We start from the raw sequence: 27751 nt of genomic DNA, 5'->3' as shown, positions 1-27751 counted from the left end.
AGAATGGCCTCGGTATGTGTGCCACAGGCATATTAGCACCTGCACAGCATCACAGTTGACAACCTACCAGACAACACCAGGAACTGTTTGGGCTCGTAAGGTACCTGCTGCAGGAGAAGCAGGAGAGCCCTACTGAACAGACAAAGACAGAACACCTACTGATGGACAGAAAGGAAGAAATCAGTATTTGGAGTTCAGTTCCTGAGAGAAGCCCTCGACATGCTGCTGTGATTTGGTCTCCGAAAACAACATACAGTTGGATAGTCCCCTTTTCTGGCATTTCTGTTTATCACATAAAACACAAAAGAATAATAAAAGTTTGATGCTTTTCAAATGACTGTTTAAGCCAAACAGAGGTAAAAAGGAGAGAAAATGAAACAGATGGATGCAAGTAAAAGCTGCAATGTGAACCCAGTTTAAAGCTTGGTAACAACTTTAACAATCACCCAGAAAGTGGTATACCACAACCATCAAGTCTTACCGGGTTTTCAGTCTGGTTGATTCCAATAAGAAAGACAAGCTCAGAGAAGAAAAGGGCAGCCACCAGGTTTTTGTGGATACTGTGCAAGTTGGAACGCAGCGTACGGATGAGAACCAGCAACATGAAGGTGATCAGCAAAGCCACCAGCGAAATGGACACAGTTGTGTAAGTGACAATCTTCAGAGGAAGCACCTCCCCGTTCTGCAGAATGACAGATTGACAAGGCTTTTGAGTTTTTCCTTCCTTTCCCTACAACCAAAGCTACTACTTGCAAAGTCAGTGTTTTCATTACTGCTGAGCCAACATACAGACTTTCTTTAGGACCAGTGGGAGTGGGGACAATGGGAATGCCATCTCCTGAGTCACTCAGTCTTTTGAGCATGTAGAGAAATACCCAAAAGGTGTTTCCTTCCCAAAGGGACAGATAGTTAAGCAAGAGTCCCAGATAACTAGAGGTCAGTCTGCCCTGTCGATGCTATCATTAAAGACTGAAAGACCTCTGGCATTTCTGTGTTTGCTCCTGCCTACTGCGATTCTTAATACCGTAATATCAAGTGATGCCATTTTTATCAGATGTCAATGGCATCATGATAACTGTAATCCCTCTCATTCCATTCTCTGCATGGCCCGCTGCAGGGTAGCCTGGGAGGTTATGGCTACACCATATTTTGACTAGGTAAAAGGCTCCTTTTGGACAGAGAAGGCAGATGCAACATCGGGCACCGTCAGGTACAGGGCAATGCACTCCTGACACACTGCAAGAGACTGATCCACTGACGATGCTCTGAACCAAATTCAGTCCCCTTGAAAAACCACACTGATGTACCAGCTGGGGATCACCCACCTCTCGTTTCGAAATGTCCATTAGGACAGCAAAGCTGGTCAGATGATTGCACTGGCAGGAGATATGGCTCTGGTTTCTGGAAAACAGCTCACATCCTTTAGAGGACCAGGCACCTGTTCCACCAGCCCTGTGGGAAAAAAGGGCCATTTCTGAATGCTGTTCTGTGATTGCTCTCTTGCTTCCCACTGCTATTACTCTTTCAGGCAGCTCTGGCTTGGAAGCCAGAAAGGTAATTTAGTACCAACACAGAAAGAAATGTTCATAGCTGTCATCTGCCTTAAAGAGTATCATCAACTTGAAAGAAATCTTGAACTAGAAGTAGTGTCTGATACGACACTTGACTTTTACTGCTAAATTTTGTGGTTTTATAGAAATCTCCTTTGATTTAAAAAAATTAATCATCTTGTGTTTTGGTCCCTGACCATACAGGCAAGAAGGCAAAGCGATTACACAGTGCAGGCTGTGGAACTGGTCATAGCAAAGTGCTGTCCACTACGCAAGCTAAAAACACCAGAAGCAGAGACACAGAAGCAGAGACAGATAAATATTTTTCAGTCATCCTTATTACAGTCGATCTAGACAGTGTTTTTAACACTCTTGTGAAATATGTTTCAGCAGAAATATGATCTCTGTCATACAGTTCTGTTAAAAAGTAGACAAGAAAATGTTAAAAATAGTTAACAGTATTTTATATCAGCAGATCTCCTGTATTAACATTGTGGAGGAACTGCTCCCTTAAAAATTCTTCTCAGTTCACCTTGTTTAACTCCATGAACTTTAGAAATTATTTTTTTACCAACAGTAACTATTTTATTCTGAAGTGAATGAGTAATAAAAATCCTCTTGTAGTTACTGAGAGAGATTTTAATTAGACATCAAGGTGATCTTTTTCATTCAACAATAAAATATTTGTTAAAATGCTTTAATATCACTTTTATAATATTCTCATTTTTTAGAAACTCTTTTGTTATATGCTTTCTAACTGTGGTTAAAGGAAAACACCAATGCTAATGCACTTGCTAAACTGATGAATCAATTTAGAGCTAATGAATTATTCAAGCCTGTACTATGCTTAAAAATTTATGATAAAAACACCTGCCATTCCCTCATGTTTGGTAGAGACATCTGTACATAGAAGCAAAAAGAGTGTTATGAAATTGCTTATCTAACCTTTGTGTTGTTATCATCTCTGACTGCTTTACAAGCAGGCAAATGGAGTAGTTTATCATTGCTAACAGACTGCTGATAGATTTTTGTTGCCTCACTGATACTTCCAATGTTATAATCTCAGCAAGTCTTTCCGACCAGGAGGCAAACATTTGCTCTTCTATTTCCAGCACAGGCTATTCCCTTTTAATGGATTTTTCCATAGGTTTACTAGAGGCTTTGGGTCATTAGTGAAAGCAGTAATAGCTACCCCTCTTTTACCCTGGGCTGACAATATCATCCTCTCAGTATACATCTGGTTTTATGGTTGAAATTTGCATACATAATAGTTATAATATTGTGAAAATGTAACCTGCTGAGCATGTAGTTACCTCTCGGTAAATTTGCTTTTGCTTTAGCTGGATTCTTGAAATGCACAAAATGGGATTGTTGCGTTTTCACAATGCCATAAACTCAACAAAACCCTTATGAGGATATACAGTTTTTTAAAGCTCTTTTACAGTTCTTTAACTTTTCCAAATACGAAAGACCTAAATGAGCTATTTTCAGAATATTTCACCAACTCACTCACAGCTCCTCACACTTTGAGAGTCAAGCACTCTCTGCTTACGTTTGCCGCCTGTATTGGGAATGCTTCCTACCAACAATAACGGAGACGCCAAAGGTCCCAAAGAAGGTGTATTCTTCCCCTTCAATTTTTTACTAAAACAAATAAAAACAAATATACAGCAGCTGATGGAAAGAAAGTTGCTTTGTACAAGCAAAACTGTCTTTGGGTTGACTTGGGATTCCACAATGATCTTTGAGGTATAAAATCTCCAGTCTTACCATTTTATTTGCAAAATCTCAATCTTCCTTTTTACCAATATGAAGACTAGTTTTTGCATTTTTTTGCACTGGCTCTGGCTGAGGCATCTAGGTTAGCTGCCCGCCTGCCTGTCTATAGTTCTGTCTATAGTCACTGGAGTGTGACAGAAGATGTAGCCTCTATAAGATCGAATTACCCTTTGGAGATGACCTCCTAAAAAGAGCAAGAGGCAATGAGATTCCTGACTTAAGGACCTCAGGTGAGTGATAAACCCAGGCATTTAAGCTGGACTGTGCCTGTATATGTTGTGGGCAAAGAGCATGACCAAAACAAGGAGAATGTGAGATTTATTATTACTGGGTGAAAATAAACCATGTCAGAAGACAAGATGGCACTGCATGAATTTGCTAGAAAGCACACAGCTTGTCCTTCATTTGAGGAGTTACGATGACTTTATTTCCCTTGCTGATGGGAAGTGATTACATGGCTCCATTCCACCAGGAATTCCTTGTGTGTTGAATGAACTAAAGCAGAAGAGATCATGTTCTCCTCCTGAATCATCTTCCTAGCCTAGACTGCTCCGATAGAGACAGATCTCACAGACAGCCCTAGAAGAAACCAGGAGACATACGAGATGGAGTGATTCCAGAACACGCAGACGGGTTTTGTTCGCTCCTCCGTTTCCAGCATGGCATACTCCAAGATGATGGGTTTTTCTATCAGGTTGGGTGGAAGATCCCCATCACTGTGAATTGCTGTGCTCACTACGGGTGTGTTAATAATTGGGCGATTTGGCAATCTGCAAAAGGAGAAAAATTGCAAAATGATCTAAACATGGAAACGTAAAACACTGATTTGGTAAGAGCTGCAAATAAAAGATTTTGAGTTGCTTCCATTGGGAAACTGAAGCAGATGTGCTGTCAGATGTCCACACAGCTAGATTTCTAAAAGCAATTGGCACTACCAAAGTGGTTATTCTCCTACAATGTGCTGCAGGAGAACGGGAGGCAGGACTGCAGTGACAAGTGCATCACGCATGACATTTGATCAACACGAATGCAGCTCTGCCTCTGCCATGCACACAGAGAAAGCAGAAGCGCTTCTGCACAATTTACAAACAGTTCCCAAGTTTACCTCAGGCTCCTTCGGTCAGGATCATAGTTCTCAGGTAAAAGTTGTCCTAGCGATCGGTATATAATGACCATGGCAACAGAATATTGGGTTGAGTCATCTGGGTGTCGCTTCCGTCTCTTTGTAAATGCACTCTCAGGGCTTAGCCCATCACCATTCACCTTAGAGGATAATCTCTGATTTGAAGGCTTCATTGTAGGTACTGCTATGAAATTAATAGAAATACTAAATTTTTCCACATGGCATCAGAGCCACCATTTAATCTGGCATTTTTGCTTAGCAAAGAAACAGAAATGTTTCTGTTGTTATAACTCTAGGTTTGCAGGACTGGGCACACTCTTAATGTAATATTTTATATTCTTAGAAAAATTTTAACACATTCTACAGTTATACAACTGATAGTCTAATAATCATAGAAACATTTTTATTCTAGCTAGAACATAAGCCACTTCTAAGCTAGCAGATTCAAAAATATATAAGTAATCTGTGCAGGTTTTAAGAGGAATATGAAAACTATATGCATATTACTACTTTGCACGTATCTTCATATATGGTAAAGCTAGTAAGAATTATAAACATGACAGTTGTTAACACGGGGTTTCTCAATGCAATGAGCTTTCATTTTTGGCGGTGTCTCCTAAAATTCACATTCTCTTTTTCCTTATAGAAAAAATATAGGTCGTATAAACAGATACACTATTTCTGAGAAAAAAGTCATGAAGATGTATTAGCTTATTTATTATTGTGTGTTATTTCCACAAGTTACTGTTTCCCCTATATGGAGGATATTCATCCATGATATTTGTATAATTATTCCATTTTGGATACTTCAGAGACACTGCAAAGTAGATAATTTTCTATGTATTCTCAAACACGTCACCTATCTCCCTGCATGACTCAGACCTTTTATTTGCTTTTTCTCTCTGATAACGTGGCTCTGTACCCAAATTTTAACTCTCCACCTCCCACATCACGCTCTTGTTGCTTGCCTTACACAACTTAGAGCTTCACATCTGCTCACATTCCCGCTGTGCCTCCAGAAAGGAGCCTTGCTGCACCTGACTCCCTCTGTTTTCTATATACTGGATTGATTTCCTAAGAGGCTAAAGATATATATTTTGGGTATCTTCTGGGGTGGATAAAAAACTATGCCACAGAGTAGGTAACTCAATAACAGCATTATTAGCAGTGAGGCCAGGAAGAATCCCAGTTATGAAGTTATGCCTTATCTTCCGTTGGGAATTCATTTAAAGCACGCGAGGACTTTGGGAGGTGGGAATGGCCGAGGCCTTCCGTGGTGGGAACCGAGGCAGAACACTTCTCTCGCACTGCCGCGGCAGCTGGGGGGCTGCGAGCGAGACCTGATAGACAGGTACAGCCAGTTACGCAGCCCCTCGTGCTCCTGTCCGTGGCCGGCAGGCAAAATGCCTTAGAAGTATGCACAGCTGCTCCATCCCTACACAGTGTTCGCTTGTCTGTACTCTCACCCTAGCACCACTCCACTCCACAGGGTCAATCACAGCTCTTCGCAGCCAGCCAAATCTGCCCTCCTAACATCAGCAGAAGCGTTTTACCTTTCCTGTCTGAAGGTCTGAACAAGGTATCAGGGAAGAGAACAGATGATTCCAGATCTTTTGGATAATCTTCTTTAATCTCATGAAATCTTGGTATTTTAGCTCCCGTAAAATTAGATTTGTCAAAGATGTCAACTGCAATAACTACAAAAAAAGAATTCCCCATAAAATTAACCTCAATTCTTTTGAATACAGTATGATAGCAAAATGAAATGTCACTGAAAGGTTAAAATATCTGCAGAATACAGAGAAGTAATTTGAACCAAAAAATACAAAGTTTAATCTGATTTTTCTCAATATTTTAAATGACAACTAAAAGCTTATGTTCCAGCATTATGTTACATTTATAAAATTACAAAATATATATACATTGCATAGGCAATAGAAAGGAATTCACAAGACAGTATTTCCTACTAAGATAACAGTAGTGCAAACACCAGAAATATAAAGATGGCATGTTCCAGTTCCAGACTTGCCCCTTGTATGCAAGGTGAGATTTGCTGTTTCAGAAATAGACTTTTTCTACATCTGTTAAATTGCAAAATCACCTAAGTAAAGAAAATAATCTGGATTTTACCTGGGAATATTTCTCAGTCCTTCTACAGTTCTCCTTCTTCTATACTAACAGTTACTTTCTGGCTCACCTCATCAACTCTGCCTGTTGCGTAACTGCCAAAATATTTAAAAGCAGCTGAGATGGCCTTAATTTTGCCATTTAAGAAAAAACACTGAGTGCCAATTTGTATGTTATAATAGAAGCAAGAAGCTGGAAGTCCTGAGGGTAACCCTACACTGAAAGCTGTGATCCACAGAAAGTTTCTATATGAAGAAATATCCAAGTTAAGATCTGCAAATTCTTATTCTTTCCCTAGTCTCTATAATAACTCCCAGATGAGCCATTAGGAAACTCCATTAACACCATGTTCACCTGGAAAAATAGTTCAAAAGCAAACAGAACCCATTCAGTGCAGAATTGCCTCATCCCTCTCAAGCTAGTTCCTTTTTACTTAGGAAAAGCTGGCTGAAAAATAAGGATTTACAACCTGCAAGAAATATAAGGGTTTGTTTTCATCTTAGTTCAGTTCAGTCAGGTTTTTCTCAACGTGAAGATGAAAACATCTTGATTCTGATAGCCCTAAATCAAAAGCAACCACTTTGTTTTGGTTTACTAAACAGAATTTAAGTATTTCAGTTTGCCTTTTTTCAACAATAATAATTCCCCTCTGGAGTTGATGTAGGACTTTATAAACTTTGTAGTTTGAATGGCTCATGTGTTTGCTTTTGTCCAGAAGCTAGGATATACTAATTTCCCACGCTAAATTCTGTCCGTATGACTGTGATATGAAGCACTTTCAGGATAAGGTTTGTAGGTAATTTCACTTATTATACCAGCTAATGTAGCTGGGAACACTATTTAGATACCTTTGAAAGAGAAAAAAAAAAAAGAATTTTGAGAATCATAGAAGTGTTGGCTGGGAGAGTCCTCTGTAGGTCACCCAGTCCCACTTCCTGCTTGAAGCAGGATGATCATTAACTCTGGATCAGGTCAAATAATTGGTAATTGGTGAGAAAATGAAATAAGAGAGTGGGAGAAAAAGAGGAGAGAGGCAGAGTAGGCTGTCACGAGAGCTCGGCCCACAGGGAAACAAACGAGACACCAGAGTGCCATCGTCACTGTGAGATACAGATCAACACTCAGCTGACTTGAAATAAATGTGCTGATTAGGTTGGAAAATATAAATATTTTGCTTTTCAATGGATGCTATTAAAAACAATATTTAGCACCTACCTACCACATTTTTAAAGCTCTTCTAATACAAAACAGAGGTTTTCAACACAGATACTCACTCATGTTGGAAGTAACGATGACAAAAGGTCTCATGTAGGTTTTCTTCATGTTCTGGGCCACGTTATTGAAATATTCCTCATAATGCCGTAGAAGGTGAGCTGTGCCACCCTCCATTCGCTGAATTTGTTCCCAGTGCTCCTTGTTACTGGGATCCAATAGAGCACTACCCACTTTGATAATATTCTGAGAAAAAAGTACAGGCTTTAATTATGTGGCAAACAAAGCCCAGGCAGTCAAGAGAAGCATTGGATTTCAAGTGAGGAACATTGCAAACGGTTGGCATTACTGCCTCCGGTGAGCATGTAATGACATATTTTAATCCAGGCATGTTCTATTGCAGCCTTATGAAAATATGCACACCAGTTACTCACCCCGAGGTTGTTTTACATTAAGGAAATCCCTTCAAACCTTTTATAAGCAAAGTAAGCCAAAATTGGAGGCCATAAAGGAAAAAAGTAGAAAGTTCTCTTAAGACAGGAAACCTAACAATCACGGAAATGCAGAAGGAAAACCTAACCATATTTTCTTTATCCCAGAGAGATGAGAAACAGGAAAAGCAAAGTGCTTGCTGTGTACACTAAAGAACACACCTTGCTAAATCAAAATAATATGATATGTTAAAACCAAAAGAAATCCATTAACAGAAATACTACTTTCTGTCCTATTTTGATTTTTGTTTTATTTTGCTGATTCTTGGCTATTCCTGGAAACTTATATGCTGAAGAACGAAAAGAGCAAATATTAACTTGCATATGCAAACTTGGAGATTCATAAGAAATTATATTTTTCTCCCCTCATTTTTATGTTGCTCACAAATACTGTTAAAAAGGAGGATCTAGATGAGGACCTAAGCCCCTTCCACTCTTTTCTACAAGATCAAACAGGGCATGCAACAGAACCCTTAGCCAAAATGGAAAAAGAAGACCCTCAATAAGAGCAGTAAATGGCTTAAATGAGAATGATGAAGATGCTGAGAAGTTTTAATCTTGGTGTACCTATGCACTAAATTGTTATGCCAAAATGAAATTCCTAACTGAGGTCAAATCTGAATAAATTATGGTAGGTCTTTCTTTGATAGTAACTGGGCCTTTCATGAATGCTCAGACTAGCAGAAACCCTCTGACCTGTATTTCCACGTATTTGTATGTGCATGAATCACTTTGAATTCTGTACAGTGTGGAATCGCTTTTGGTGCACCAGCTTTCTAATAGATGTGACTCAAATGTTTCAAAGTGCGATTGTAAAAAATCTTTGAGTCAGTAACTAGCTAAATACAATTTTGTTTGTTTTGAAACTGAAGATAGTTAGGGTTTCTAATTTCATGCATGTTTACTATAAGGAAATACTTAAGCTGCAAATTATAGGCCAGGTATGATACAGATACAAGGACTTACTAATTTTTCACATTTCCCACAAAGAATTTTGAAAGAGGTTGCAGGAAATCCAATGTGAAATCAAATAGAATAAACCATTCTCAGAGTTAGTTCACTATACACTCAAATGAGAGTGATCAAATTAGTCAGGCTTTCGAACACAAATGGAATATGGTAGATAAAGCTTTTTCATTCAGGAACAGCATGTCAATTTTACTTTTGGGTATGAGTATAATGATATTTATTATGACCATGCTTTCCATGATGTAGGTACTCTACACACTCACGTGCGCATACGCACACGTGCGCGTGAACCCACACATGCAGACATAACCAACTTCCCGTTCTAAATTGAGAAGACTGACTCATTTGTGAACAACATCAAGCAACCATGTCAAATTTACTCCATCTAGTTCAAAGACAAATTTAATTATCAATTCCCATATCAACATCTAAGCAGTACTGTAAAGCTTAACACAAGCTCAAGACAGACAGTTTCTCTCTTACTTCATTGAATTCCACGTCCCTGGTGGCAGCCAGGTCAAACCCTTGCTGCCGGCTCTCATACTGCAGGACCCTGATCATCATCTGGTAAGCTGTCCTCACGTCATTCCCGTACAGGCTGCTTGTGTATTTGGTGGCATTCTGCAGCACTTTCACAATCCGTACAGTTTTGTCTCCATCCAGTTTGGTCTCATTGTGATATAGCTTTTCATTCTGAAGTGGAGACAAGAACGAAGAAAAAACCCAGGGGTCTTACACACAGAAATAATGTATTTTTTTCCATTGTGGTTACAAAGCCATTCTTCATCATCCAGGGAATTCTGGCACAAAGAAGTCATTTGATACAGCGTAGTTTGTCTTGAAAAAGGGTGGATATGACAATGCAATGCAAAAACATAACTGAAAGCCAGGAAAGCACAGGACTGTGATGGTAAATGTAGGATTCAAAGATTTGATCAAGAGATGGAGTGCGGGGACATCAAACTACAGAATGAATTCATTATCATTTATAAACTGAAGTGAAAAGCTGTACAAGATGTTATGCAGATAAATATTAACATCATGTGCTTTAGTAGTGCTGAACCAAATTAAGCACTAGATGAACAATTAGCGATGGAGTAACATAAAAAAACAATAAATTCTTTCTTAAAACCAAGGGAAAATTACAGTGAATCACCAGGAAAGAGCACTGTGCTACATTATCATCTATATAAATCAAACACCAGGAAAGAGCACTGTGCTAGATTATCATCTATATAAATCAACATGGTCTATATGAAGTCAATGAAAACATGACAAATCATACCAAATGCAGATTTGGAGTAAAGTGTCTGGACACTACAGCGCATACTTCAAAATCCGGTCACTGGATAAGCAGCTATAACTATATCCCTACTAGACTTCACTAGATCTGAGAAATTATACGTCTGTGCATTTTGCTGTTTCAAAGTGTCCATTATATGCAAATAATAGTGGGTCCTGACAGGTTAATGAGACTCTGGGGTACTAAATACAAGAAAATAGAGCCTACCATAATTTTTAGATCCACAAAAGTGGTGGTGGTACAGTTAAAAAGGTCGGGAGGCAGCCAGCCCTTCTCATTGTTACAGTGTCGAACTGCATTCCCTGCAGGAAACAAAGCGTTAACAAAAAACACTCTCCCGAGCTGTTCTGAACAAATTTGCACAGACTTTCACTTTCAAACTCCTTAGAGAACTGCACATATCTCACTTTCCAAACTGTTACTCCTGTCTGAGGAAACTTAGCGCTTACTGATACTCCTGAGTCATTTTCTCCAGGCTCTAGAGAAAAGGAGACAAGCTTTAGACCTGCCTGACCTCTTCTAGCCTCGCTGCCCTCACACCCTCTAATGAACCTGGCAATTTATTTATCCCAAATACGAGAAAGACTATGTACTTCCTAAATATTTATGAAAACATACCCTGGTCAGATTTGGGTATACTGTAAAAGGTTATGTAGGAAGACCTCCAGGATACACACTATCTTCATGTCAAAACCTTTACACACTTTAAGCACATCTTAGCACACAGCATGCTGCAATCAACATATAGAATGGCCTTTTGCTAATTGTGAATGAGTTGTAAGCAGCTGATTATTTAATTGAATCTATTACTTTGTACTATTGTCAAACCATTTTTATAAATGATTCTTGGCTGTGGATCCTTCACAGTGAATTATAAATAACAAATTCTAAGTTTGCACTAAGTTTAACTTCAATTGGACACATTACACGTGTCTAAGCAATTTAATTACTAATATCTAAATAACTGAATTATAATTAATAGAATAATATCTAATTATATTATTTCTCTTCCCTGGCAATTAAGCCTCGAGTTCCTAGTTTGAATATTCATTATTATAAGCTTACTTTGAAAGCTTAAAGTGTGCAATTTCTGTAAGCATCTTTGCCTTCTAGGCTATTTGCTACAAAAGATACTGGGATCAATCACAAAAACAGTGCAAATTTAGTGAGAAAAGTTACATTGATTCAACTTAACACTGTTTAACAAGATAAATGTTCGTTTATTAAAAAAAAATCAATTCAACTCCCTAAAATCTTTAGAACTGGAGCTTGTTTGACTATGAACCTTCTGCACACCTACAGTCAGTGACATACCCCCTGGTAATATTTGCAAAAGTTACATAATCAGTTATAATTCATTGAACCTGAACAGTGCTAACAGCAGACAAAAGCTACCAGGCCTAGAACTGAGACAGACGTTTCATTTCCCACAGCACAGTCTTTACAAAAGATTGTAAACACTGTTTGCAAATCTGCTTTGGTATTCTGCGAGATAAACATTATCAGACACACACAAAAAACTAGATTGGCATTCGCTCGCAGTACAAAATGACTCGCATGCTTGATAAAATATGTTTTCCAGCAGTCTGAATGATGGTGTAGAGAAAAAATGTTTGGTGGAAAAATATGAGTTCTGTTGTAACTCTTAGCTTTATTAGCTGGTAATGCTAGTAAAGTAATCATCACATAAATGGTTTTCTTCATTTTATCTTTGCCCAGAGGAGTTACAGTGCCAAAGACCATGCACAGGCCATTAGAAACAAAAAGTTACATGTACAAGAATTGCTTGATGAACAGAAGAATTGACTATAAAAATATAGATTCAGACTTTCTGTTCTTTATGTGTTTATGTATATGCTGCTCTTTTGTATTTACTTTTTGCTACTATTCCAAATGTGTTTTAACAGTTCTTGAGTTTCACTAGGTAAACTTTCATCTTGTGACTCGCAAAAGCTATGCTGTAATCTCCAGACTTAATGAATTCATGCCTTAACCTAAGTACACAATTTTGTTGTTTCTTTTTTTTCCCTCCTCATAGGCATGTAGATAGAATTGTTAATGTTTTACCCAGGGAACTTACCCACTGATCCCTTAGGACATGGCACAGCAGCTGGCTGGCCAAACTTGGTCTGTGGCCACCAAATACCAGCCTCGAAAGCTTTGGGACACCCATTATAAATTACTGAAAGCAGAAAAAGAAATGATGCAATTTTTCTGACGAGATAAAATCACAGAGCAACAAGGAAATATTTACACTTGCCAAAAGGACCTTCCAGTAGTTCCTAAGCCAACTCAGGACATTTGCTCTCTGCAAACTGCAGCCCATCAGCTTCTTCTTTTCAACTGCGCCATCAGACAGGTACAGGCAAAGGAAAGCTCGGGATGATTAAGGGACTCTGGATTTTATATCTGCTTATCTCTGTGCGCTCCTTTACTGTGGGAAAGGGTTGCTCCTTCATGTCACCCACACACAGCTGGGAGATGCCTGCTACTGAAGCTTTGTGCTTCTCGGAGGAGAAGGGTGATGGGAGGAAAGGCAGAACTGGTTTGTGGTGACTGGTGGCAGGACTGGCAGAGGACACTCAGCATTTGGCATGGCCTCCACGGGCAGAAGGCACCAGGGCTGTTACCAATCCCTTCAGTAACGTGATACAGATGAACTCACATTTCTAGCATAATCAGGATTAGTGCATTTTGCCCTCCGCCCAAATCCTTAGCTAACAGTATATCCATTTGATGGAAATTACATGAAATATTATCTCTTTAATCCCTGTGAGTTATACTGGCACAAATTTAGGAAGAAGGGAGTAGGTTAAGGCTACTGCAGCTCCCATCAGAGCCACCCTGCCTGGCTCACATGTACCCCACGACGCATTTGCAAACCCTTCGCGCTCCCCTGTCTCTGCATGGGCAACGGCTCCGGTCCCATAACTACACCCTGACTGAACAGCAGCAGTGCCGGACGGGTGGTACCTTCACAGCCCTTGGTGGTAACCTCAGCGAAAGGGTTGTCACAGCGGTTGCACTGCCGCCCTATCACTCCAGGTTTGCAAGGACACTGTCCTGTCTCCATGTCGCAGGTGCGCGTGTGGGAGCCAGAGGGGAAGCAGTCACACGGATAGCAGGTGTCACTGCTCTGGGGCTTGTAGTAATTTGCCTAGAAAAACAGAAAGGATAGGTACAAGGTAATTTGCTTCTGTTCCAGGTTTCCTGTGTTTCTGAAGTCCTACTTCAGCAGCATGTGCATCAGAAAAGATTTTCCAGTTACACAGATAGTGTGCTGCTGGCTCCTTTAGCAGAGCAGAGCACCGGATAGTAATTACACTACTATTAAGAAAACTATCATTACTATTAAGAAACATAATGGTTATGAGAAGTGCGTTCTGCTACTTTGACTTGCAGCAGCCCAGGCGATCAGGCAATGCAGAGGCAGGGACTGCACTGCTGCCCTGTGCCGGGGGCACCTGGGACTGAGACTGCCGTTCGCAGGTTGGCCGAGAGCCTGGCCCAGGTTATCCATCCTGCGCTCACCACCGGTGCCCTGCAAAGGCATTCTTGGAGTATTTGTGGTTTTCTCTGCCTTGCAATTCTACTCTTCCAGGGCATGAACAAACTAATAAGAAAACTTCCTGCACTGTCCATTTACGCTTTATGTACAGGGTGGAGAAAAAAACAGTAATAATCACGTATTGAAATCATATCTTTAAATGCTTTTGATCGGAGGCCTTGTGTGATTCCACAAGACACAGGTGTTTGCACCCCTCTGAGTCAATGTTACGTAGCTGTTGCGTGTGTCCTGCTGTCATTTAGGAAAGGAGTACTGGGCCACATTCCCTGCCACCAGTTTAAACAGGCACATTAGTCTATCATTCAAATCTATGGCAAAATCTATTTTAAAAACTCCATTGTAAAACTTAGAGGAGGAAGCCATCTCCTATCCTGGGCCTACCTTCTGTCCCTACATGTCTCCTGCAAACTCCTCTTAAACTCGACAGAGCTGACTCTGAGGAAAGCATTTTACCTCTCAGTCTCCTAAGCAGTTAGGTCTTCTGCTGGCCCCCAGTGGGACTGAGCCATTTCACTGTGATTACTCACTTGTGATATAACAAAATAATCACCAGCATTCCTCTGCTTGCAGGGCTGATCTCCCCCGATAAACTGGGCTGTACTTCAGAGAGATCAGAATCCAGGCTTTCTCAGTGTCTCAGTTTTCTCAATTTCACTTTTCAAACGCAAGTAAGATAAGAGCTGCACAGTATGATTTTGTGAAGGGTAGTGCCAGCAAAATGTTTTAGGTAAAGATTAACAATATCACAAACATACACGTTGCAAAGCACAACTGTATATACTTTGTTTCAGATATATTCAGTTGTAGAATTTATTAGTGATATAGTTATATTTTAATCTAAAGAAATTTTGACTTGACAGGTTTCTTTCTTGCTTACCTTGCAATGGCATTCTCCATTAGTCTTATTGCAATCAGGATCAAACCCCTTACTAGTCTCACAATTACAGGGACCACAGATGGGATTTCCCCACCAGCCTCTGGGACAAGGCAAGTCAATCCTATAAAATAAAACCACATCGAAATCACATTTTAAGATTATTCTTAAAAGATGGGGAAAAAACAGCTTAGGGCCAGATCTGAATCCCAGACCAATACCTGGGCATTGCCAGCACAGGCTGCAGAGCACATGTGGGAGCACGCTAGCAGTTAAACAGTATGGACAACTGCAGGTGCTGAGCTGTGCCTTGGGTCTGTTCACTTGCTGTCATAGACATAACTGAGGGGAACGATTCCACAACATCTTATACCTAAAAGACAGCTGCTGCAGCACTGCCGTCCCCCTCCCCACAGGTCCACACGGTCCTGTCCAACTCCTGCCGTTGGCACAGGTGCTTGTCCAGCCTCAGGGTACACTAGCTTAGGGTGCGAAATTGGCTGCAAGCCGACACAGTGAAGAAAAGTCACTATTTTTAGCCAGTCTGGCTCTCTGAACCAGTTCACCACAGGGTCAGAAAAGCATTGTCACAAGGGAGGGGGAAGAAATGTGTAGCTGGAGATACGGAGGAGAAAACTGGCAGCTTTGATTCAGAGTAGTTGAAAATGTCACATGCCTCTGTAGGATGCAAAAAATACTCAGTGGGGCACAAGTTGGTACTGCCACTGAAAGCAGCAGTCTTATCTGCCTCCTGCCCTTGGCTGCTGTTCCTGCCCCTTGTAGCAGCAGCACAACTATTCATAAGCTGTGCATCAACCAAAAAGCCAATCCTAGTTTTTGCTGGGTTCTTTTTCTTCTGGGTGAGTTTCTGAGCAGGTTCAGCTCAGAGCTGCCCCAGACCCTGTGCTGGCAATGACAGCTCTGGAGAGAAGCCAAATTACACAGGCCTCTCTAGCTGGAAGTGTTCACCAAGCAAACGCCTGAAAGACGGCACTCCCAAGCCCGTGATTAGCAATAATGCACAAAGAAACCCCTTCCCTGCTTAAGGAAACAAAGGCTGCTTGCTGTCCATCTCAAAGGTCACGAGGAATTCTGCTTATCGTAACTGCATGGTTTGTACTTCTATCCTTCATAATACAGAATATTGCTAATTCAGAGGAATGAAAGATGAATCTGGCAACATCAGGGCCAATATTTGTAGTCCAATACAACAAAAGGCAGAGAGAGAGGCTTGCGGTTTGCAACAGGAAAGAAACACCACACAAGCTATTCCTAAATGGACAGACAAATGTGCTTTATTTGCACATCATAAATGGCCAATATTTCAGTAAATCAAAACGCTGTCTCAGGAATACGAGGAGGCTGAATGCTGAGATTAGGAAGCTTGTGATGAGGAATCAGCAGGCTTCCACCATACAACAGGACTTAGACCTCCTAGGCAGCCCAGAACAGACTTTTTTTTTGCCAGCCCTGGAAGCGGACCCAACCTGCAAAGCCATTTTATCTCAGCAAGTGACCTAAATTGGTGCATTGCTCTGTGTGTGTGCTGGGGGAACTGAAAGAGCGGAGCAAAGTGAGCTCAGGCCAGGTCTGCCAAAATGCGTGGATCAGATGCAATGCTATGTAAACAGAGCCTTGCTGGCTTAATCCCTGAACTACTGATGAGCATACAGAGTATACTGATATTCACCACTCCTGGTCTACAGTAAGAGTGCTCAGGAGTGCCCGAGGGCAGGAGGCCTGCAAATATCAACTATTATGAACACTCAAATAATACCAGGGAAGATAGAGCAGGAAAAGAAAGAGATGGGACTACTGCCTTCAGAGAAGAAGTACCTGGAAGGATCAAGAAACCAAAGAATAAAAAATATTCCCTTACTTGCTTTCACAGTACTGTCCATAATAGCTTTGTCCACACTCACAGGTGTACCCATGGGATGAGCTAGGTTTGTGCACGCACGTGGAGACATGCTCACATGGGTTCAGGTTACACACATCAACACAGTCTCTCCCAAAGTACCCTAGGGAGACAAGGTCATGAAATTACAGAAACCACTTTAATTTATGATTTGCATTTCTCCAAAAGACCATCTATTTTAAGCTTATGCACTAATAACACATCTTCAATAATCAAGTAGACTTCCCTTGAGACACTGTCAAAAAGAAGGTACTCATTTTCCTCTCAGCAAAACGATAGTGAGCTGTTCTTTTTGACAGTCTGTTAACATGCTCGGGGCACCCTTGGGTCATTGGTTCCCAGTTTTATATTCAGGGCATGTGTTACAGAGAGTTTTGTATTCTTTCCCTGTGTGTACGGGAGGTGACTATACTGGGTGCTGACAGCATGTGCTGGGTACATGTGCCGAAACAGAGAAAATATTCAAAGCATCTCTAACAGAATGCAGGGTGTGAGACAGAAATTGAACAGCAGGAAAGACTGGGAAAAAAAGGAAAAAGAAAACAGGAAAAAAGACAGGGTAGTGTATAAAAAAAGTTCTTTGGAATACAGACTGTTTTTCATTTTGAATGTTAAGTTGCCTAGAACCAATTTTTAGTCTACAATTGGGTGCTGCAGTGAGAGAGAAAGAAAACACCAACTGGCAGAGGAAGAAGAAGGATCAGAAGTGCAGCAGTCACATGCTTTGTAAAGTAATGCCAAGGAGATGTGATTCCAGCTCCTGGATTAAAGCATGTGGCGGTCACTGTGTTACCTGGGTCGCAGACACAGGAATAGCTGTCCCAGTCGTCACTGCAGTAGCTGTGCTGAGGACATGGGTTGGAGTCACAAGGGTTATCCACTTCACAGCCCTCCTTTACATTGATCTTGATAGCCTGCTTCATGTTGAGTGTAGCTACGTTTGTAGATGTCTCTCCCATTCTTACACCCTGGTCACAAAAGGCAATCTTTTTTTAAAAATTTAGAGTATTATTGTATCTTTTAGGATACAGTATTACATCTCTCACTAACTCCATTAATCTATGAGGTCACACTTAAAGATATGAGCCAAAATCAGATTTTTTTCAAATGCCAATTTTGATCAAACCAGAGAAACAGTAGAAAAAAGCTGCTACCCTGCAAGATTAGATTTGTACTTGGGAAAGTGCACAAACTTCACTATTTAGATTCTCAGAAATTTTGATAGAGGAAAAAAGAACTGTTTGGGAATGCATAAAAAGGGAAAAAACCCACATGTCTTCATATGGGTATTTTCTTATAAGTTCAGAGTCAGCTACTACAGTTCTCACTTCATACCTGCATACAGCCATAAAATCCCTGCTGAACTGAGAGCTGGTCTCCAGAGACACCTCCCACAATGATGCTTTTCATTTTCAGTCCTGGCAGTTGATTGCCTATCTGCACAGTGCTCTGTGGAAGAAAGGGACAGGAGGTAAGGGGCACGATCACCCTCTGCAACACACACAGCAACCTTCTGCAGTGATGGAGTCAAGCAGTAGCTGACAGTAGACTAAAGAAAAATGATCAAAGCTGTCAGGAGATAGATATCTCTTCAGAGGATGTCACCTTTTACAGACTTGTTCAGAAGATATTTTTCCATTGCACTTTATAAAATAATGGGGCTTCATTAGGCACAAGTCATGGTAGAACATGCCTCACAATATAAGTATTTTTCCACAATTCTTTAATCTACTTTCTCCTGAAAATATTTCTGCAGTGCTAAATGGCAAAATTATGATGCTACCTCACCTGATACATCCCGTAGTCCAAGGACATGACAGCTAGGTACTTGATGTCTTTACCATCTTTAGCACTCTTGAGCTCTATTAATAAATGATGCCATTCCCCGTCACTGACTCGCGACTGGGTCATCTTCAAACTAGCAACCTGGTTCAGGCCACTGTACACTTCAAATTGCACATAGTTGTTCAGTATCTGTTGAAAAAAAAAACACGTCTATTTGTTACTGCATATTTGTTTAGAGCCCTTCCCAAACTTAGCACTTCCCAAACAAATCTCTAAAGAAAAAAAAGACAATAAAAAGACAGTTTTCTCATCTATAGCAATGCATACTCATACCTTTGTTTAAAAAAATCACCTCACATCAGAACATCTGAATTTTAGAATGATCAAAAGTCAAATTCTGAAGAAATCATTTGTATGTATTGATACATGTTTTGCTGGGTGGACTAATCAGATATGTAGTTTGTACGGTCAAAGCCACTGATAGGTGGATCACACTGGTATGGTGTCGGGGAGGAGAGAGAATTTCTTTTCTAAACAAAGAAGGCCACATTTTTTACCTGAATGTTGATCTTCGATCCAGTTCCAGCGTTAGCTTGCATTAACATGCCATTGACTTTCCGGGTCCTAAACATAAGCCCAATGTACCATGGCACAGAGATGGTTATATCGAGGTCACTCCAAATGATGATGCTTTCCCCACTGAACCGCTGAGGAGAAGGCATCACTGTAAATCAAAAGACAAGACAGAAACACTTTATATCCCTTGAGGCCAAGGTTAAGAGTGGGAACTACACTGCATTGGTGCATTAGCTACTTTTGCAGGATGCAAAGTAACTAATCCCTCTTCCACTGAGCTGTTTTTCATTTACTATAGGGTAAGACCTGGCCCAGGGGAGTTACTGGGAAGCAGCTGAAAATGCTATAAATTCACAACCCTCCTTGGTTTGTGGTAGCTTGTCTCTGTGCTCACCTTCACTCTAAGGCTACCCTTCCACAGTGCTGCTGTATTACCCAAATGAGAGATGTTCCTAAAAAGCTAAATTCATTATCTCTACTGATACAATTTTGATGACGAGTGGGTGGACAGAGCAGGAAGAATGACGGTAATACTTGCTACAGACATTTTCAACATATCCTTGATTACCTGGTTCTAATTAACAGATTTAAAAGAGGAAATGGATCTGAGTCTACAGGAAATATTATTTAATTTCAAATACTCCAGGGCCAGGTTGTTCAGCTGCACGAGCTACACAGTCTTTTCACAGGGAGCAAGCTCTTGTGGGATTACCAAAATTCTCTCCGTTAAGCATCTAGAGCTGAGTGCTGCAATGGTGCTCTCGTCTCTCATCTTGCCCGAATTTGAACTCAATTTTCCCTTCTCTAAGGCTGCAGCCAGTCGATTCTGTTAACTGAAGCAAAATCAGCCGCCAGCTTCCACATCATCGCACTGTCCCCCTTTTCTTCCCAAGCTCACCAGTAAGACTCCCTTCCTACATCCCCTCCTGGCCGCATCCTTCCCCAGGGACCAGGGGGGACCTTACGCTACTGGGGAAGCCGAAATTGCCCCCCAGCCCTCCCTGCCCTCTGCCTGCCCTTCCCATCGCCTGCCGGGAGCATTTAGTCATTACTGGCTTCACAGCAATGCCCAGAGCCTCCTGCCTTGAAGATGGGAACTATTATTGCAGAAGGTACTCTTTAAATGCATAGCATAAAATAAGCATAGTTTCTGAAGAGCTGGCAATCAAAAAAGTTGACTTCTTAACCCACCAAAGCCAGTGCTCCCTGAGAAACCGAAGTAGGTCCAGCACTGCTAAAGCAGTTTAAGGAATGCATTGGCCACTCACCCCTACACAATAATGCAAATATTTTAGCTACAACTTTTTCAAAATAGCTGCCTAATGATAGCTAATACTATTAGGGTCATTGGACACATCTCAGCACTCAAATGAATAGGCTGAATGTCAGGAGAACTGTGTGTCAGTGATCCCTCCTGACTTTAACTTCAGGCTTTTGAAATCTTTGGTTACATTTCAGAAAAATTCCTTAGTTTTTCAGGGCTTGTGATTTTTTCTTGGGGACAATTGGCCCACAAATATAATCAAAGAAACAAGTGGACTGCTGGCCACAAATCCTAAAAAAAGATCTTAATATACTGAGAGCTTAGTAAGAATAAGTATTTACATAATAACAAAGAAAATGCTCAAGTCTCACTGCACTTAGGATATAGAAGAACTCTGAAGCTGGAGGACAGTAATGCTGTGATTGGTGTGAACTGTATTGCTCTAACCAAATTGAGCATCAAATGCTGCCTAAAAGACATTCCTGAAGTGACATTTTAAATCCCCAAATAGATACTTTGGCACTTCAAAACTAAGAGAAAGATGTAGGAAATAATATTCTTTATACATGACGTTACTACTCCCCATTTATCCCAGCACAGTTCTGGCATCCTCTCAGCATGGGCTTTGCACCAGTGAGGCCAACAGAGAGGTGCTACACAACTCATGAAGAAAACATAAGAACTTCATTGACAAAGATATTTGACATGAGGCACATGGAAAAAAGATTTTCACACAAACCTGGAGAGCTCAAAATACTTGAGGAATTGCCGCAGAAATCAGGTACCTTGCTAGTGGTAGTAATAGCAGCTCTGAGCTTTGTGAGAGGTGGAACACAGGAGGAGGCCTCCATCATCCTTTCTCCCTCAGCCTCCTACTACAGGCCATTATTTCCTAAATCAGAAACCTAACTGTGTGTTCTATCTGTATCCCTCTCTTCTTAAGCTGCTTCTACAAAGGCAAGGTGGGAGCAATTGCTGCAACCTAAATCTCTCCCGGGCAGAGGCATACCATACTGAAGTGGTTTGCATACCAGCTATGGTATGTGCACCATGGTTTGGAAGCCTCAAGATTAGGACTGCCTTTCCAGGGTCCATATCCTGCTGAGGTAGTCCAGAATGTCTGGTTTGGGGGTAGAAATATCAAAAGAACAAAATCTTTGCTCATATTGCAAACTATTGTGGGCTAAGTGTCATGAAAGGATAATGGAAATGAAGACACACCACATCTGCGTCAGAACAAGTGAGGCCAGAACTTGGACTTCTGCATCTTGGAAAGCTACATCTAGTTTAAGCAGGGTGTCCTTCTGGGAAACTTCCAGCAAAATGTGACTACAAATGAGCAACCCACAAGCAGACATGGTGAAACCACCTTACGGTGGGCACTGGCAGCTGCACCAGCACTGAACCCACGGATCTCCTCTATGCACACTCTTCCTTGCTTCCTTGGAAAGGAGCTAACTACAGGTCTTTCATTCCCTATAAAACACACCTGCTGCTCCTTCCTCATCCTTCATTAATGAGGTTTTACACATGTATGCACATTGTATTCAATCAAAGAAAAAACCAATAAAATTGAAAGTGCTCTTACTCAGCAGAGACTGCCTTCTTGCCAAGAAAAGTGATGATTAAAAATGCACATTCATCCCCAGTTTGAGTCAAAGCCCAATAAAGTCAGCAGGATTCTTTCCACTGTTTTAAAGGGGCTTAGGACCAGGTATTTTTACTATAAACAAATTACTAAATGCTGCCAAGCTCTGTAGAACAACTTCGCTAATGCAAGTAAATCAAAAAAGCTGTTACTATTAATCATAGTAAGTCAGATATCATATTTACTATATAGGTGATCTCACAATTACTTCAAATATATATGGGTGACTTCTAGTCTTAGTTGCAATCTTCCATTATCTATCCCCTAAGCATCAGAGTTTGGCATATATGTTAATGATTACAAATGATTACTAATGAAATGTGCACACATGACTACGCATGAAGAGGTTTGTGTATCCTACCTTGCTCACAGTTTTTCCCTCCGTACCGTATGGGACACTCACAGATGTAAGTATTCCACTTATTCACACATGTGCCTCCATTCTGGCACCAGTTAATTTCACAATAGTTCCTTTGCGCTGCACAGCCTAGAAGTCAGAAAAATAAATCAGAAAAACAGTTACTTGAAACCACTCGATACTTCTGCAGGTGAGCACAGCAGCTGCATCACACCATGGCATCCCAGACTATCGCATGGCTTTAACAAAAAAAAGGACTCTGAATGACTATATCTGAGTTTCTGTCAAGACACAATACTTAATCATTATAGTTTTTTTTTTTTAATACCCTTGAAGCTGATCAAGTAAAAAGTGGATGGCAAGTTTCCATGAGCTCAGCAAATGTCAAATTCATAAAGAAAAATCTATCAAAGGCTATTGAACAGAGTCACTAGGCTGTAAATCTCTGGAGATTAACAGAAAATTTGGGGGAAATACCATTACATGCTTGTCCTGTTTTCGTACTCTTTCCTGGCTGGCCACAGCTGGCCACAGCAGGAGACAGCCATATGGACCAGTGCTGTGACTCAGGACTACTGTTCTTAAGTTAATGACACGTAACCAAGACACTGCCTAGGGAAAGCCAATAACATAGTGTCACAGACTAGTGTAACACTATAAGCTGTGGTGTGTCATGTTAAAACATATAGAATACCCTTCCAAATGAGGAAAAAATCCATCCTGAAGAAAATGCTTCTTTTGCCATGCTTTTCGTGCTACCTATTTTCATAAAGTAAAACCTCGTGTTTAACTAATATTAGAGACACAACTGTTAATTATAAGCCTCAAGACAAAAGAGTATTTTGAAGTTAGTGTTGCAACTCCCTTCTTAATCCATGATCAATAGAACATATCTAAAAGAGCTGCAATTTAGGCATTACAGAAGGAAGGGACTTGCCATTCCTCCATTAAGTGCCAGTTTTATGATGATGAGAGCATTTTGTACATCAGAGCTAATCACGGTCAGGGATCCAGGCACTACAAACCAGACTAGAAGCTCCTACAGGCTGCTTCATGAAGCAAGTTTCAGATTCAAACGACTGCAGAATTTGATTTAAAGGATAAATATAATTGATGGAAAGTCATTAAAATAATTTCCTTTCTCATAAACTAATCCTATCAGTTCTCAAAGCAAAGTGACATTTAACGGGTAATTTTTTTAAAGAAGACAAAAAGCTTCTTTAGGGGTAAATTGTGCAAATTCCTGGGTGAAATCCGCAGGAAGGCAGAAGGTCTGAACGTGCCCTGAAGTGCCACTTTACGCTGTATGCGGCGCACCGGTCCTTGGCACCGGCACCGATCACACCTCGCTCAAATAAGCGAGGGGCGCGCAGCCGTCCCGTCCCCCCGCCGCGTGGCCCGGAGCGAGCACCTCGCACCAAGGGGGCCACCGGGAGACGCCGGGGCCCTTTCAGACCACCTGGTCTCCCGTGGGGTTCCCCACCGTGCCTTCCCCTCGCACACGCTCGTACGTGGCCGAGAGCTTTTTCTCGCCGACTTTTGAAGGCGTAGCAGCTCCCACCTGGCAGAGTGCCGTTGTTGGCTATGAAACTGGCCATGTCGATCGGCTTGCTGTCAACAGAGAGGTTCCTCATACAGCCTATGAACTGTCTGTTGTGCACAGGGAAATCTTCAGGCAGGTTCGGCACACCGCCGAGGAGAAGAGGGCCAGTCAGGTCCAAAGATCTAAAGAAACAAAGAAACGGTCACAGTTCTGGGGGTATAGTTTGTTTTGGTTTTTTTTCTTTTTACCTTGCGGTATCCCAGATGTACATTTGAGATGTCTGATTTACTGATACTGCCACACACCTCTTTACTACTAGATCTGCTTTTCAGGACTTTCCAGTAAAACAACTAATCTCAGTGACATTACCAAAAGATCATAACCTGTAACTTAGGAGTAGTCGTATACATACAGGAATTCAATGATCTGTCTCTGACAGTGATCAGTTTGAGAGAAAGAAAATGAAAATTATGAGACAATGTGCAGCTGTGGGACACTTCTGATTCCAGTTCCCAGGGGTTAGTCTATACTCTGCACCAGACGGGTTAAGATGCCATAGATTTTGATTTTGGTATAATGACCTTGTTATTATAAAATGTCCAACCTTTTTTATAATGCTCTGAAGATCTTAGTCTTAATAATATTTGGTCAGCTTGAATTAGCCCTAATTTTTATGATGTCCCCCTTGTGATTTTAGAGCAGTATGTTCATCTCAACGGCCCTTCTGTCATCAGTCATTACTTTATCTGTACTGTGTTGCTTGCAATCCATCTCCTCTTTAAACGAAGTAGTACTAAACTTTCAGCCCTTCCTCACAGGAAATTCTTTTTCCCTAGGTAATGATTTTCACTCCATTATTTCTATGTCCTTTTAAGCAAGGAGTATTAATTCAAATGATGGCAGTAACAAGCTGTTCAGACATCCCCTCAATAAAGTCTAACATTTTATTTGCTCTTTTCCATACATTTTCATATTAAGTAGATAGCTTTTTGGAACCATCTATATTGATCTTCAGAACTTTTTCTTGCACTTTGCAAGTAATTTAGGCACTTGTCTGTATAGAAGATCAATGCATTCCTCCCACTGTGCTAACTCTTGCAGTTGCCTCCACCAAATTTCATCTGCTAAATTAAAATTTGTCATTTTTTCTTGGTAAATTGTATCTCTTTTGCTAACCTAATCTGCCTAATGGTTAATCACATACTGTTGATTCTCCCCCGAAATAAGAGAATGAGTGGAAAAAGCACACAGGAAGTCCTTACTTTTTCGAGCCGGTCTGAGTCCCTTGGGCAGCGCATGTGTAGTTGCCAATAAGACTCCCGAAGCGCACAGCCACCGCCGTGTCACAGTCATCCACGGTTACAACGGCCACCTTCTCCCCCGAAGGTCCGTGGGGAATTCCTAATCGCCCAATGTTGGGCTTCAAGAAATAAATGACACATCGTGTAATGCTATATGCACACACTATTTGAATGCTGCTCCAGCCAGCTCAGCAACATCACCCCTGGAAAGGGACTAAAACAGGATGTGCAAACACAAAAGCATTAAGAAAGCATTAAGATAGTTACCAAATGGGTGACTGTAAAGGGTGTTCACACCCAATGCAATACATGGCATGGCCAGAAGCAACTGATGGTTCATTTCCACTGTTGAACCATTTTGGCCCAAATCACTTCAAACACGTGTTTTCCTATTTCTGCACAGTGAACTCTAATAAATTTTGTTCATCTTGTGACTCTTCATCTCAAGTGAGTGAACTTGCTTGAATTTTAACATTGTTTTTGTCCAAAGGCAAGAAAATGTAAAAATATGTAATGCCACAGCTGAGGCTAAAGGCCTAAATACAAGTTTTCCCTGAACAGGGTACTCTGTCCGAGCCTCCAGCGAGGACTGCAGGCTCCAAAAAAGGCTGTAGCAAGGGGTCCCCTGATGACCATGAGGGAGCTGAGCCCAACCCTGTAGAGCTGTCAAGAAATGCTCAGGCCAGCCCTGATCTCCAGTTCACCCAAGTGGCAGGAAACTACTCCCCCGGCGAATGGTGGGGAGTATGGCCATGAAACTGGAATTATCACAGTGAACATGCTTCTGCCCTAATCAAAGTCTCCTAATCGCTCTGCGGCACGTAAACAGCAAATTGTAGCAGAACATTGTTTTTCATGGTCAGTGTTCATGGAGAGCTATAGGGTCCTAATCCACCACCCACATGGGATCTCCGTGAACTTTATCTGCAAAGGAGAAGTGATGAGCTCTGCTGCCGTCCCTCTGAGGGCACAGGGATGCCTCGCGGGAGAGAAGGGGCTGGGCTCTGACCCAGACACACAGCATAATTTCTTATGTACAAAGCTGTATCAAACCAGGAGACACTTTCACGATTCATCGATCAACAACAGTTGTAGCCATATGAAGAGGGAAGAAGACCGGGCGTTACACCGAAGTTTGCTGTATGCTCACTTTGAAACACGTATTGCTCAACTGCAAACTGCAATTCGTATGTGTAGAGCAAACAAGGAGGCAGCGGGGGGAAAAAGGCCTATTCTCGCTGCTTCAGCTGTACACACAGAAATACGCAAAAACGCTTAAAGTTGGTTTCATCATCTGTACAGAGATACAGATTTATTCATCTAGGTAATTATCTCAATGTATAAAAAACAATTTAAAAAAGATATTTCCTGGTGTTAGTTCCAGTTGGAAAGTACTTTCCATTTCCTCTACCAAAAACTAATGTGACCATATGCTTTGGCAGTTATGTAGTATAAGGTTTTGACCTCTGCTAAGTGATATTAATGAAGATTTTATTTTTCCTATGCTCCCTCGACTTTACAACTGCCTAGCTTGGAAAAGGCAGGAAAAATACGTAATTGCTATGCTGAAAATGGTGTTGTATGCAATGCCGAAAATGTTAGTAAGCAGCTTTTCAAAGTCCATAGAAAATCAATCAGCCAAGAGGCAGACCTTCCCTTCTAAAATTCAAATGTTTATATTGCGGGTGCTACTTCTATTCATTTGGGGGAATGATTTGATTAACGTTTATGTTCTCTTGCTTCACTGAAATAACCTATTGTTTACTGCCTGGGACCGGTGACAAAGGAAGGGTATTTATCCTCTTAGCAGGGGGTATCTGCCCTGTGTTAGTCGAGCTTGCAGCCTGATGAGATTCATCAGTTTGCAGCTGCTCCTTCACAGTCAACTAACTGCAGAAGCAAAAGCTTCTCCTCCCTTCCATCCCTTTCTATTTAGCATAGAAATTGCAAAGTTTTCCTCTAGATATTGACTGGCCATTGCAACCCAGACCTCTGGCAGCTCTGTGGTTTAGGTGACCAGTTAGGATCCTCATAAGTGGATAAAGAAGAAATGGGATATTTATGTGCATTAAAATATACCAGTTCAAACTACATTCAGTACAAACACATGATTTTCTGATAGTATCAGCAGGCTCATTTTGTATAACAGGCTTTTTCCCAAAATGGAAGGGTATGTCACTGGGAAAGGATAGGGAGATTCTCTGAGTTCATGTGACAAGCACCTTTTTTTTCTCTTATATGTGGCAAGTACTACTTCACTCATCTTCTCAGCACCCAGCTTAGGGAATATTTTATAACTGAAGTAATCTGAATAAAAATAAAAAATTGGAATGGAGGGAGCTTAAGTTAAGAGTTCCTTCAG

The 27751-nt window shown here is 41.1% G+C and overlaps 1 protein-coding gene across 7 annotated transcripts in view; it reads right to left on the bottom strand.

The window, feature by feature from the left end:
* Positions 1 to 27751, bottom strand: part of CELSR1 (cadherin EGF LAG seven-pass G-type receptor 1) — a 176243-nt gene that overhangs the window by 24747 nt on the left and 123745 nt on the right. For 5 of the 7 annotated variants that reach the window (XM_085297689.1, XM_085326462.1, XM_085326427.1 and 2 more), the window contains exons 6-24: positions 25351 to 25508; positions 24107 to 24270; positions 22549 to 22674; positions 19257 to 19423; positions 18703 to 18888; positions 18250 to 18363; positions 17708 to 17882; positions 16876 to 17017; positions 15000 to 15120; positions 13528 to 13711; positions 12635 to 12736; positions 10762 to 10856; positions 9735 to 9944; positions 7854 to 8037; positions 6006 to 6149; positions 4435 to 4636; positions 3932 to 4099; positions 1326 to 1452; positions 482 to 682 (exon numbers count right to left, since the gene is read on the bottom strand). In XM_085297689.1, coding sequence (XP_085153815.1) covers positions 482 to 682; positions 1326 to 1452; positions 3932 to 4099; positions 4435 to 4636; positions 6006 to 6149; positions 7854 to 8037; positions 9735 to 9944; positions 10762 to 10856; positions 12635 to 12736; positions 13528 to 13711; positions 15000 to 15120; positions 16876 to 17017; positions 17708 to 17882; positions 18250 to 18363; positions 18703 to 18888; positions 19257 to 19423; positions 22549 to 22674; positions 24107 to 24270; positions 25351 to 25508 — 2970 coding nt within the window. The remainder of the gene's footprint in view (positions 1 to 481; positions 683 to 1325; positions 1453 to 3931; positions 4100 to 4434; positions 4637 to 6005; positions 6150 to 7853; positions 8038 to 9734; positions 9945 to 10761; positions 10857 to 12634; positions 12737 to 13527; positions 13712 to 14999; positions 15121 to 16875; positions 17018 to 17707; positions 17883 to 18249; positions 18364 to 18702; positions 18889 to 19256; positions 19424 to 22548; positions 22675 to 24106; positions 24271 to 25350; positions 25509 to 27751) is intronic. The other 2 variants (XM_085297697.1, XM_085326453.1) reach the window with 1 other exon arrangement.

This window comes from Rhea americana, unplaced genomic scaffold (assembly GCF_003343005.1).
Source record: "Rhea americana isolate MKP2758 unplaced genomic scaffold, rheAme1 scaffold_1, whole genome shotgun sequence".
NCBI lineage: Eukaryota > Metazoa > Chordata > Aves > Rheiformes > Rheidae > Rhea > Rhea americana.
The sequence above is the reverse complement of the archived record's forward strand: the minus strand, read 5'-3'. Positions and strand labels throughout refer to the sequence as shown.